This window comes from Laccaria bicolor, genomic scaffold, assembly GCF_000143565.1.
Source record: "Laccaria bicolor S238N-H82 LACBIscaffold_4 genomic scaffold, whole genome shotgun sequence".
Lineage (NCBI taxonomy): Eukaryota > Fungi > Basidiomycota > Agaricomycetes > Agaricales > Hydnangiaceae > Laccaria > Laccaria bicolor.
Genome location: NW_001889875.1, coordinates 1,037,303 through 1,049,503, shown reverse-complemented (window position 1 = coordinate 1,049,503; position 12,201 = coordinate 1,037,303). Strand labels below are relative to the sequence as shown.

The 12,201-nt window shown below is 49.8% G+C and overlaps 4 protein-coding genes across 4 annotated transcripts; 2 read left to right on the top strand and 2 right to left on the bottom strand.

The window, feature by feature from the left end:
* Positions 1–74: 74 nt before the first annotated feature.
* LACBIDRAFT_311447 (uncharacterized protein) lies at positions 75–3,619 on the bottom strand (the record flags this gene model as incomplete). The annotated part of the gene is made up of 6 exons (XM_001876473.1): positions 75–1,373; positions 1,423–2,507; positions 2,562–2,603; positions 2,657–2,743; positions 2,796–3,299; positions 3,352–3,619. The coding sequence occupies 6 exons, from the start codon at positions 3,617–3,619 to the stop codon at positions 75–77; spliced, it is 3,285 nt and encodes a 1,094-aa protein (XP_001876508.1).
* An 85-nt stretch (positions 3,620–3,704) lies between these two features.
* On the top strand, positions 3,705–6,039 carry LACBIDRAFT_231681 (uncharacterized protein; the record flags this gene model as incomplete). The annotated part of the gene is made up of 11 exons (XM_001876938.1): positions 3,705–3,893; positions 3,947–4,009; positions 4,058–4,199; positions 4,250–4,338; positions 4,389–4,492; positions 4,546–4,630; positions 4,684–4,795; positions 4,847–5,034; positions 5,100–5,275; positions 5,453–5,571; positions 5,702–6,039. The coding sequence occupies 11 exons, from the start codon at positions 3,705–3,707 to the stop codon at positions 6,037–6,039; spliced, it is 1,605 nt and encodes a 534-aa protein (XP_001876973.1).
* A 278-nt stretch (positions 6,040–6,317) lies between these two features.
* AGO16205 (argonaute-like protein) lies at positions 6,318–10,353 on the top strand (the record flags this gene model as incomplete). Its single annotated transcript, XM_001876937.1, has 24 exons — positions 6,318–6,435; positions 6,502–6,621; positions 6,678–6,680; positions 6,733–6,896; positions 6,945–7,039; positions 7,091–7,154; positions 7,204–7,701; positions 7,752–7,907; positions 7,963–8,175; positions 8,223–8,370; positions 8,423–8,487; positions 8,541–8,650; positions 8,700–8,715; positions 8,762–8,841; positions 8,892–8,974; positions 9,022–9,179; positions 9,235–9,403; positions 9,521–9,590; positions 9,643–9,796; positions 9,850–9,861; positions 9,912–9,925; positions 9,982–10,070; positions 10,128–10,291; positions 10,351–10,353. 24 exons carry the CDS (start codon positions 6,318–6,320, stop codon positions 10,351–10,353), a joined length of 2,766 nt encoding a protein of 921 aa, XP_001876972.1.
* A 193-nt stretch (positions 10,354–10,546) lies between these two features.
* On the bottom strand, positions 10,547–12,078 carry LACBIDRAFT_292738 (uncharacterized protein; the record flags this gene model as incomplete). The annotated part of the gene is made up of 1 exon (XM_001876472.1): positions 10,547–12,078. The coding sequence occupies one exon, from the start codon at positions 12,076–12,078 to the stop codon at positions 10,924–10,926; it is 1,155 nt and encodes a 384-aa protein (XP_001876507.1). The 3' UTR covers positions 10,547–10,923.
* Positions 12,079–12,201: the final 123 nt, after the last annotated feature.

The window sequence follows — 12,201 nt, the reverse complement described above, 5'->3', positions numbered from 1 at the left end:
GATTGCCAGCAGTCCAATGAAGTCCCTGCATGTAGGAATGTCATTTCGTTCAAGAAGAAAAGGTGCAGCACAAATCATCGCGTAGGAGGGCGTGCCAGAGGAACGGAGGTAGCTGCATTATTGGAAGCCGCTGAAGCTGCTGCTATGGCCTGATTCAACCTGCCCATTGACCCGGGCGGTTTCCGAATAACAACGAAAGACCTCTGCGGAGAGGGCGTGTCTCCAGCACCACCTAGTTCTTCATCCACCTGTGCAGTAGATGCAGATGCAGACGGAGCAGTCATCGAAGTCCGCCCTTCACTGCTGTGTGGACGGCTCTTCCGAAAGTTGTACCACTTTTTCTTTTGTTGGTGATCTTCCACGGAATCGTCATCGTCGTCTGGAACATTCAACGTGAACCGTGATGGGGGTGGAGGGCGCAGCAAAGTCTCAGCTGCCTGCTGTAGCTGAAGTTGTGATCGGAGAGGCGAGGAACCCGACGCAATTGCACCTGCAGGATACACCCCACCAGCATCTTCAATGATGGCCGTCTGCGACTTGGTGCGTATATGTGCAGGTTGCGTACCACCGGGGGGCAGCAACCCTTGTTCCGGTTGTCGGATACTTGTCAATGGGAGTGTGGGATCATCATCATCAGGGAAAACAGGAGGCACGAGCATCGTAGTACTCTGCTGCCCAATTGATGGGAACGTCTGAGTCGATCCCGTGCCGGTGTTGATGGCATACGGCGTATCCATATGTGCCCTGCCGCCGCCCACACGAAAAAATCCTGAAGTAGGCGTTGATGAAGAGGCTTTAGGCAGTGTAGGGGAGTGAATAGATTCTGGCGCGCTCGTTTGTGGCCCGTCAGTCACGGGAATATAACCTGTGGGCGGATAGGGTTTCCATGCACCCATGATGAATCCCTCATCATCGGTGTCCTCCTTATATGGTCTATTAACATGCTCTGGTTTCAAAACAGATGGAGGCTGTGACCCTGACGATCCCTTCCTCGACTCTGTGCCGAGGAACCTGGGTGCGGTGGTCACACTGTCATTACCCAAAGCCATTGGTATTGGTGGGTTGTATGACGACAAATCCGAATTTCGGCGGGCGGTCGGTTGTTGTAGGTCTGTCGCTCTGTATATTGTATTTTGGCCCCTCGGACGGCGGCGTTTCTTGGGTCTACCGAAACATCCTAGAAGACTGCATGCGCCTATGAGACCACTGTCGACGACATGCTTACTTCTGTCAAAGCCAATTCCGCCGGCTATCCGCACCATCGCCTCTATGATCTTGACTAGCAGCATCAGCACTAATGCCAGGTATACCAAAGCAAGGATGATGAGGATGCCATAGGCAACCCATCCCCCTGGGCCGGGTCCGATGGATATCTGCGATACTAGCTCAGTGAAGACCTGTGAACAGAGAGAACTGCAATACCGTTGGTGCTAAGATAACCAGAAGTACTGCGACCACGATTCTCGCTACGCAGAACAAGAAGCTGATAAGTCCCATGCTGGCCCCACTCCCCCAAGGAAGCCAAATGCTCGTGACAAGCGCAGAGACCACCTCCACAACAAGAATGACGATTGCCTGCGCAGTACCGCTCTTCTGCCCAGCACCAATCGTGATTCCAAAAGCAATGTTCGTCGCAAAGAGCAAACACGCGAACAACTGCGACCCATGGCGATAATGATTGTATAGTGGTCCGAGCGAGAGGAGCGTCCGGGTTTCATCGTACAGCTTGTTTGTTGTGGTAAGTGTGACACGTACGACGAGATGCAAAGGTATCAAGATAGAGATGAAGATAAAAGACAATGCTGCGAGAGCGATGGACGACAACGACGCTTGAGAACGGGGGAGCGTCATCTGATAGCATGAAAAAATTGTCACAGGAAGGTGAAAAAGGACGAGAATCCGAACAAGGTTCCCGTGAAGAACGTTGGTGTGGAAGGTGCCAATGTCTGAGCGAAACCTCCACCAAGCTCGGTGACTATTGATTCCACGTTCCACTGGACCACTAGATGAACTGGAAAGAGGCAGACCAAAACGATTGTGCAGTTGCTTATCGCTGAGCGCCGTAAGCGACCTCTCTTCTGCAGTGACTGGCGGGCTTCCCGCTCTCTCTTTGGCTCCAAAGACAGGGCTACGGGAGCCTGCAAACCGACTCAAGGAGTTGGAACCATGCGCAGAACCAATTACAGCACCAGGAATTACGCTAACAAGCAAGTCGATGGACCATACCAGAATGGACAACGCCACTGTCACCCCAATAATGGAGAGGAAGAGAATGAGGCAAGTCGGAAAAAGGTCTTGAGGTCTGAGACCTAGGGTGTAAGCGAAGGAAAACATGCCATCCGTTGCATTTTCCGGCAGAGTGAAGAGCACATTGGGGACAGTGGGGTCGATGTAGAGTGGTGAATTACTGTCTGCAAGTTGGGCAGCAAAATCTGCTGTAGGGGAGAACGGGCTTGTGGCAAGCGGATTCCAGTGATGTAGTTTTGAACTCTCCGTCAAAGAAATATCTAAGTTTGACAATGAGCGAGGGGGGGGGGGCAGCAAAGCCGACGGAAGCTTACTGTATGACAGAGTTGACCATGCTGCTTGCGTTAAGAGAGGATCTGAATAACACGTAAGGATCGATGAGCAGGTCGACAAAGACTTTTTCACGCACAAACGAATTGCGGCCACTGAACGGCCACCATTGCCAAAATTGCACACCACTGTGTGTGGAAAATAACATCACGCAAGCACGGAGTGCCTAGGACGCGAGATGAGAGCAGAACGATAGCACCAGTGAATCATCAACGTACTGAACCGCATGAGAGCCGGAGATGTCGCTAGACGTTCTCCACTAATGGCACTCGCAAGAATGAAACCGGCGCTCTGTGCCCGCCCCCACAGCCCACGTCCTGGCCTCGATATCCCACGATTCCATGCAGACACAATCCTCGCGGTTCCAATGACAAGCCAATATGCGATGGCGAGTGCTACAGTCGACCATAATATAATTTTCGCTCTCCCATAAGGTGAATGCGGATGTGGGTCAAGTGGAGTGGTGAAGACGTCAAGGCACACGAGCTCTTGACCAAAAGGATCCACCGCTCTCAGACGAGTATTCAATGTTGTCAACTCTCGATTCGCACCCCATGGGATGGTTGAAGACATGGCAAAAGGACCCGCTGGTATTGGACAGAAAGTGTTTGCGTTTGAGTCCATGGCAGGCAGTGGCGACGGTGGTCGTAGATTTTGGCATAGGTACGAGCTGTTTGACCATGCGCTTAGCGTGAGGACTGATGTAGTTGTGAAAAGAGTTGCTGGAGAAAAGATCGGTGAGACGATGTTGTCTCTTACAGCTGAATCACTCACCAAGACTAGAACTTGAGTTCGTTAGGCCAAGTATAACCTCCGGGCTCTCTCCAAGAACAGTCAAATTGAGATAGTGCCCCCATACTTCGTCCTGGAGTACCTGGGCGTAGATTGTGCTCACATTGAACCTCCAGTGAGAGATGTTGGACCCTGGATCAAAACAGTTTTGGAAAGGAACCGTGGCGGGGTCTGCAACGACGTGTGATGGAAGAATAAGGAAGCAAACGAGAGAAATGAGAGAATGAGGAAAAGAAAGGAAAGATATCATCACAGCCCGAGCTCACGACGTGGTTAGAGGGAATCGGGGATGGCAAGAGTGGACAACGTGGATCATGTGGTCAGATAATTATGTCATGACCGTCCTCTGCCGCCTCCGTCACTGCCACCTCTCGACGCCGACACTATGTCGCCGCTTCCACGACGCGCGCGTTTACAAAGAGGACAAACGATGGCCAGGCTGGCAAGTCGTCGTTGGCATTGAAACACACGCTCAAATCAAATCGCGCCGCAAGCTCTTCTCGGGTAAGATCACTGGCACTAACGTCCGTTTCAGTTTGTTCTGACGAGAAAATCCTTAGATACCCTCATACCTGAGCCTGACGAACCACCAAACAAGCACGTCTCACCATTTGACGCCGCGTTTCCTGGGACGCTTCCTGTAAGTTCATTTTCCGCCCAACTCGTGCCGGAAAACTTAGCAAGTCAGAAACTCAATTCAAAATGTGTCGACCTAGCCATACGGACGGCTCTTGCTCTCAAAAGTGATATACAACATCGATCGTCGTTTGACAGGAAGCACTACTTTTACTCTGATTTGCCTTCAGGCTACCAAATTACGCAACAGTATGGTGAGTCCAATCCTGCTTTTCACAGAGATTGCTTCTCACATAGCGTGTAGCTCCAATTGCACTGAGAGGGCAGCTCAACATCCAGATGCCAAATTCGTCAGCTGTTCCTGTGCGCATCAAGCAGATTCAGCTTGAGCAGGTTCGTTCAATGTTTTCTCAATGAATCCATTTGTCGACAATAACATACAGGACACAGCCAAGTCTACGCTCAACCCTCGCAAACGAATATCTAATATTGATCTGAACAGAGCCGGAGCGGGCCTCATGGAGATAGTTTCGGAGCCTGATCTACGGTCTGTCTTATCCGTCATTTTATTTTCTTTCCTCATATTCTTTCCTGTTACAGTTCACCGGAGGAAGCAGGGATGTTTGTACGCACACTTCAGGCCGTTTTGCGCGCTATAGGTGCTAGTGATGGGAACATGGAGCAGGTCAGTTCCCAGTTCTGTTTGTCTCTAGCGAAATCCAAAGTAAGCAATGGCAGGGATCGCTCAGATGCGACGTGAACGTCTCCGTCAACCGTGTCGGCCGCCCACCCGGCACACGCTGTGAGATCAAGAATCTCAACAGTGTCAAATTTATGATGGCTGCAATAAGTGTGTTCTGCCTCTGTTCTCTAATGTTTACAAATCCTCTAACATAACCAGCACACGAAATCATTCGGCAGCGCGCTATCCTTGAATCCGCGAGTGACCTAGAAACTTGTACTGTCCCCCAAGAAACGCGTGGCTTCGATGAGAACACCTTCGAGACGTACCGGCTCCGGTCAAAAGAAGATGCGCCAGACTACCGTTACATGCCTGATCCTAACCTAGGTGTTCTTGTTCTAAGCCAGGTGAGTTTAGTATTATTTTCCTCCGAAAAATTAGCAAGTTTATTGACCCGTTCACATTCACTCAGGATCGGGTCCAAGCTATCCGCGACTCGCTACCAGAGCTCCCATGGGAAACGCGCCATCGCCTCCGAGAGATGTATGCTCTCTCTGAACGTGACATCGACGTACTCCTCAGTGTGGATAGTGGCCGAGAGGTTACATTTGATGGCGAAAAAGACGTCGATGGCTCAGGAGCTGTGGCGTACTTTGATCGTCTATGTACGGGCCCGAAAGGAAACCAAGTTAGTGGGAATACAAAGATAATCCGTGATCCCAAAGTTACCGTGAACTGGTGAGCGATCCCCATACCAGCTAGCTCTTCTTAGTCTGGGCGTAAATTTTAATGCAGTGGCAACTATTCTAACTCCCTTGCATATAGGATGACACACGAGCTCCTCGGTCAGCTTTCGGCGCGCAAAGAGACGTTCACGGATAACTCCTTGACGTCAGACCATCTGGGCGAGTTAATCGACTTGGTACAGAATGGGACAATCACAGGTTTGTACTTTCCCTACTACTCGCTAGCGATTGCAACTTACAATGGCGTCCCTTCTAACCACTTCATTTATCCTCTCTCCTTGCTACATTATCCGTTACGGTCTCCAACTATTTATTCGCTCTGAAATAGGAACCTCTGGTAAATACCTCCTCCGCCACATGCTCGCGAAACCCTCCTCCCTCCGGCCCGCGCAAATCACGCAGCAACTCCGACTAACCTCTCTCTCCTCGTTTTCTTCCTCTGGCCATTCAAACCCCACTTCAACAACTGATCAGGAACTGACTACTCTTTGCCAAGCTGCGATCACTGCGCTTCCGAATGAGGTTGCAGCTGTACGTGCGGGGAACAAAAACGTCATGAATAAAATTGTTGGACGAGTGATGCGAGAGAGCAGAGGTCGTGCTGATGCGAAGGGTGTGAAGGCTCTTGTGGAGGAGCTAATTTTGGGTGGTGGCGACAAATCATGAGAAGGGCAATATTTCTGCTACCAAACGCCATTCACAAGATTGAGGGTGCCCTGAGTTAGCCTGCTGCCTGTGTACTCAAACGTAATTACTGTGCTGATATGGACGTAATCGATTGCCAGACAGTGCAAATCGAGCTGCCAGACCAAAGCCGCGTTTTCTGCGCGGATCTTTCCGAACGATGTATATATACCATCTGTGTGCGACTTCGCAACTTGCTTCCCCCCTCCAAGGGCTAGTCTCTCTACTTTTCACTATCAAGCACTGCTACTAGTCAAAGTATGCCCCCTCGATCCGCTCCAGGTCGCGGCACAGGTCCACGAGGAGGACCTCGTGGACGAGGCCGCGGTGGTGGTGCGGCTCGTGAGAGCACACGCGTTGACAGTCCAAGCATTGCGGGTGAGTTCTAATATATAGTCTTGTCATCGATACCTTCAATCACAAATTGTTTTTCATAATTTAAAGCGTCTGTAAGCACCGTGGGCGTCAAACGTTCTGGAACCGGGACGGCCGGCAGAAAGATCGCAGTGCGAGTAAATGCATTCGAGACCACTGTCCAAGAGGGCTTCATTTATCATTATGATGGTGAGCGTTGATTATACAAGTGCTTTTGTCTGGTCTTGTTCAAGTAACATTTGTAGTTGGTATGTTGCTCTTAAAAATTCCTGACCAACTACGTTCTCTAAGAACTCGTAGACATCATCCCTTCAACACTTCCTGTGCGCATGAACATGCTCTTGATCAAGCAACTTCAAGCCGAGGTTGCTAGAAATGTCTTCACCCCACCCGTGCCTTATGATGGTCGGAAGAACATGTACGCCTCACGCGAACTTCCTCTCGGTCCCAATGGATCTTCCCAAGTATGACTGAAGCATCTTTCTGTTCTCAAATAATGCTCACGCTACCAGTTCGATGTTAGTGTGTTCGCGAGTGCCTCCGCCGGAGGTCGGCCTCCCAAAGTTTATCAAATCAAGGTAACAAAGGTCGCAGTAATCAATCCAGAGCGAGTACCTTGACCTCGTTTATTTATCTCTTTTAACGAAACTTTCCTTAGAATCTTGCAGAGGTTCATCCAAGGTGAACAATCTCAGGATAATAATGTGTCGACAGCTCTCATGGTATGCCACGTGTTTCACGTATATCCTTGAACTGAACCCGGGCAACAAGGCCTTGAATGTTGCAATCAGAATGGCTCCCAATCAGAAGTATCCGTTCAACACGAGGTCATTCTTTACTGAGGACGGTAAACGACCCCTTAGGGGAGGAATTGAGTTATGGCGGGGATATTTTCAGTCAATCCGTCCCTCCATGGGTAAAATGATCATCAACCTTGATATCTCAACAGGACTTATGTACAAGCCGGGGCCGCTGATTGGCCTCTGCTTGGATTTCTTTGGGAAGAATGATCCAAATATCCTTTCCCCTAAACGTGGGCTTCCCGACCGCGAGCGACTTCGCCTGCAGCGTTTCATATCAAATATCCGTATCACCACGTCCCACGGTCCTTCTGGGCGTGCGCAGACCCGCGTCGTCCGAAAGCTGAGCTCTGCTGGTGCCAGTGGGCAGAAATTTACGATGCGGGAAAGTGGTGAGATCTCTGTGGCCGACTACTTCCGGGTTCACGCCCGCAAGACGTTGAAGTTTCCTGATTTATTATGTGTTGAGGTCGGGTGAATTCACTTGTATGTGAATAGGCCACTAACCCATTTTTCTAGGTTGGATCGGGAGCCCTGCTTCCCTTGGAGCTATGCGATGTTCCACCAGGCCAGATCATGCGCAAGCAGGTTCCACCACACCTGACCAAGGACGTGGTAGAGTTTTCCACGATGAAGCCTATCGATCGTTTTGAAAGCATTAAGAAAGGTCTCCAAGTGAGGAATCAGACTTTTTACCCTAATTTAGACATTTGTTCTCATCACTTACCAGGTACTTTCTTACGGTCAAAGCGAATATGTTCGACAATTTGGAATGAACGTGAACGACAAAATGATCGAGTTGACGGCCAGGGTTCTTGACCCGCCCACCCTCAAGTATGGGCAGGGAAGTAAAAGGGCAACTGTTGTATGGATTATCTCGAGTCTGTATGGCTTGTGTATTGATTCCTCGCTTCTAGAGACCTGCCAATGGATCATGGAACATGTGAGTGCTTTTTTTCTATAATAAAATCTACATTTGTCCTGATAAAGTATAATTTCGGTAGGGCCGACAAAAAGTTCTTCAGGCCCTCCGTTATAAAGAAATGGGTTATCGTCGTTTATGAAGGACAACGCCGTTTCACCCAGGATGTCGCACAGCAGATGGCCACCAGCTTTGTTGCTGGTGCTCGGGCTGTTGGTACGTGTTGTGGGTTCCTCCTTCTAGGACATTCGTTGATATGTTTATACAGGAATGACTGTTCAGGATGACCAACCTGTTATCACCTGGGAGAATGGTCAGGGAAGGATCGGTGATGTAAATCCCCCGACCATTTCTTTTGTTCTTACCTGAATTCTTCTTGTTTTCAGCAACTAAAAAAAGCGGGTCAAACATGTGTTCAGCAGAAGGGCGAAGGTCCCAATCTTATCGTAGTCATTCTCCCGGATGGAGGAGATGACATATACACTGCAGTTAAACAGTAAGTCTTTGTTTTACAACGATTGCTTAGATCTAACTCGATATCGCAGCTTCGGTGATGTGACGGTTAGCCAGAAGGTTCCTCCGTCGACTCGGGACTGACAGCTTGTAGATGGGTGTTGCGACTCAATGCTTGTTGGCGAAGAAATGCTACCGAGCCAATGCCCAATACTGGGCAAACGTCATGCTCAAGTAAGGAAAGTCCTTTGGGTTGGCAGCGCAACATCTGACAATCACACCAGAGTTAATGTGAAGCTCGATGGCATCAACTCCGTTCCTGACCTGCCTTCCCTTACCGACCCAGCCCATCCGACTATCATCATGGGTAAACTTGACCGGCCAGATTCGATGTTGAACTGACTTAAATCCCAGGAGCCGATGTCATTCACCCCGCACCAGGTACTGAAGGCAGACCATCTTTCACTGCACTGGTTGCAAGTGTAGATACGACCGTCTCCAAATATGTTGCAATGAGCCGAGTTCAAACGGGACGTCAAGAGATGATCGACGATCTAGAAGACATGTGCAAGGTTGGTTGCGCGACCCAGTCCTTTAAAAACTGTCAAATATATTGGATTTTAACAGGAGGGTTTAACAAAATGGCAGGCCTATCGGGCAGCCGTTGAGAAAAACACCCAGAAGCCCGCTCGTCTTTTCTTCTACCGAGGTATTGCCAATTCGAGATGCCAAATGTGTGCTAACGTCGCTCCAGATGGGGTATCGGAAGGGCAATTCCAGCAAGTTCTCGATCTTGGTGAGCCGTCCTGCATAAGCACATTTATCTTTTCTGAACGACGAACAGAATTGCCTAGGATCAAAGGTGGGTATCACTGGTAGCCATGCGGCCCGCCAATATTGATGGCAGCCACAGGAGCCTGTGCAGCATTTAAAATCGCGCCGAAGATCACACTTGTCGTTGTCGGGAAGAGGCACCATATTCGGTTTGTCAAATGCTCAAATTTTATGTAACGAAGACCTGATTTTACCCCCTAGGATGTGCCCCGTTAACCCTGGGGACGCCGACCGAAGTGGCAACTGCCCGGCGGGAACAACCATCGACGCAGGTCTTGGACATCCGACCGAGTTTGACTACTACCAGCAGAGCCATGGTGGCCTCCTTGGTACGAGCCGACCTGCGCACTACTCCGTAAGTTTTAACTTTGTTGCTTTCAACAATATTCTTACTATTTTCCAACGAAGGTCATTTACGATGTGAGTTTTGTTCTCCTTGATCTGGCCCAATCTGATAGCCATCGTCACAGGAAAATAATCTGAGGTACGTTGACGATTACTGAATGGTCTTGAAAGAATGCTAACTTGTTTATCATGTAGTGCCGATGCTATGCAGGCAATGTCGTTTGCACTCACTCACGTCTACGCACGGGCAACCCGCTCCGTCTCCATTCCCGCCCCGGTTTATTGTCAGCTCTCCTCTTATGACTATAAACAAGCTCTTGACTAACTCATCTCCAACATAGATGCTGATATCGTTTGTTCTCGCGCTAAGAATCACTACAACCCTGCTGGCAATCTACACCTCTCCGACTCGGCGACCCATACGGAGGCAACCTCTGACCTGCAGGCATTCAAGCAAGCTTTCGTTCCGCTGAATCCCAAGCAGTCGGGGTTGATGTATTTCATGGTTCGTCTACCTAACTAGAGACAGACATGATTGATTTAACTGACTTGTTGACCATCCAGTAATCTTCTTGCTCAGATCTGAAATGTACTTGTGACTGGTTTGCTTTCTTGATCGCTGTCGAAGTTCGTTTTGTCGCTACGCCTATCTTGTACAACATCTACAGTTCAATGTAAATAGTGTCTTCTAAACGGGTGCCATTCGAGTAAGGGTCCGAGATGGTGGTGTTCTTCAAAAAATTTGTAACACTTCAAGCTTCAAGTTCCAAGCTCTGATTGTCATTACTGCATGTGCAGGGATATCTACACAAAATAAAATGGGACTCTGAAAAATAATCATATTGCAATGACGATAACATGAATAACAGTAAGACCTGGATACAAAAATACCAAACGGATAGGGGTTTGTAGCGATACAAGTCTGGGTTCATGATGGATGGGTAGCAAATACAAATAGAGACCGTCGTTGCGTCATGTTGATCGTACAAATCCAATGAGAGGAGTGTTCGTGTTCGTGTATACGGCAGATAGTTCAGAAGCGAGAGAGGGAAAGAAAAATAAGGGTGCAGGTGGTCGTCTGATCGTTCATTACTTGAGGCAAAGCTGAGGAGACCAGGTCGATATCGTCGTCGTTGGTCAGGCAAACGCCAACCCTGCCCAAGCACCCACAGCACCAACAACAGCACCTCCAGCAACAGCCTTCAAACCCAAGCTCGACCTCGGCTTTCCTTTCCGCTGCTCTGAATGCTTCCTGTTTTCCTCCTCCACTTTCCCAAAAAGCTTCTTCACAGCACCCAAATCCTGACCCAGGATAAGCAGCGCCTCCGGGTCTTCTGCATCGTCGCTTAAAACCGCACATGCATGGAAGCCAAGGGCGGTGGCGGACGCGGTGACGGTGGGTATGTCGGCCTTTGGGAGGATGTAGATTGTTGCTGGGGATTTGACTGTCAGCTTTGAGATGAACATTTCGCGTTCTTCGAGGCTCATAGAACGGCCGAGGGGCTGAGCACGGCGGGGAGGAGTGGCTTGGCCTTGTGTGGGGGTAACGGTGGAAGGTCCAGCGGATTCGTCAGGGGTAGCTTCAGGCTCCTCCTCCTCCTCTACAGGCGACTCAACCTGAGGAATAGCCGCAATTCCCTGTTTCGAAACAGAGTTCGTGGAAGAGGCAAAGCTCGTCTCGGGCGTGTCAAGCGTGCAGGGCATGGGAGATCGCGTAGAGTACCTGCCCTTTCCCTTGTTGTTCTTCAAAGCAGGCTCTGCTCTGGGAGTGGTTGGTATAGCAAGTGTCTCCTGCCAACGCACAATCTTCTTATCAACCGCCTTCCTGCCAGACGCGTTTTCCTCGTCTGTAGTATCATCAAACATCCCAGGCTGCAAAAGACGCGCAACTATCTCGCTAGAGTTGGTGGAGAGCGACAGGAGGCTATCGCTCGTAGGAAGTTGGGGTTGGGCGGAAAGTCGACGGCGGTTCCGGATGGTAGCTTTTGTTTCTTCCTCGCGTTCACGTACTAATGCAACAGGGGCCGACGCGATCTGCATGGATCCGAGGGCGTCGGTAAGTCCAATACCGACATCCGACGCGACTGAGTTGGATGGCTGATCGGCTTTGGGCGAGTCAACGTATGGACAACCCGAACGTGGGTGGCCAGCGCGTGGACGCTTGCATTTTGTGCAATGGGGAGCTTTGCGTGGGGTCACGGAGGGGGTGTAGGTGGTGGATTCGGTAAAGTTGCTCGACTTTGAGGATGGCGAAGTTTGAGCGGACGAAGTTGAACGTAATGTTCGAGACATGTTGATATCTTGAGTGTGGCTTGAAGAGTGTATTACAGTAAGAGTTGGAAACAATGGGATGGCCATTGCAGCTCCTCAATGGCAAGGACCACATGACCCCATGTGACTGACTATCAAGCTCGC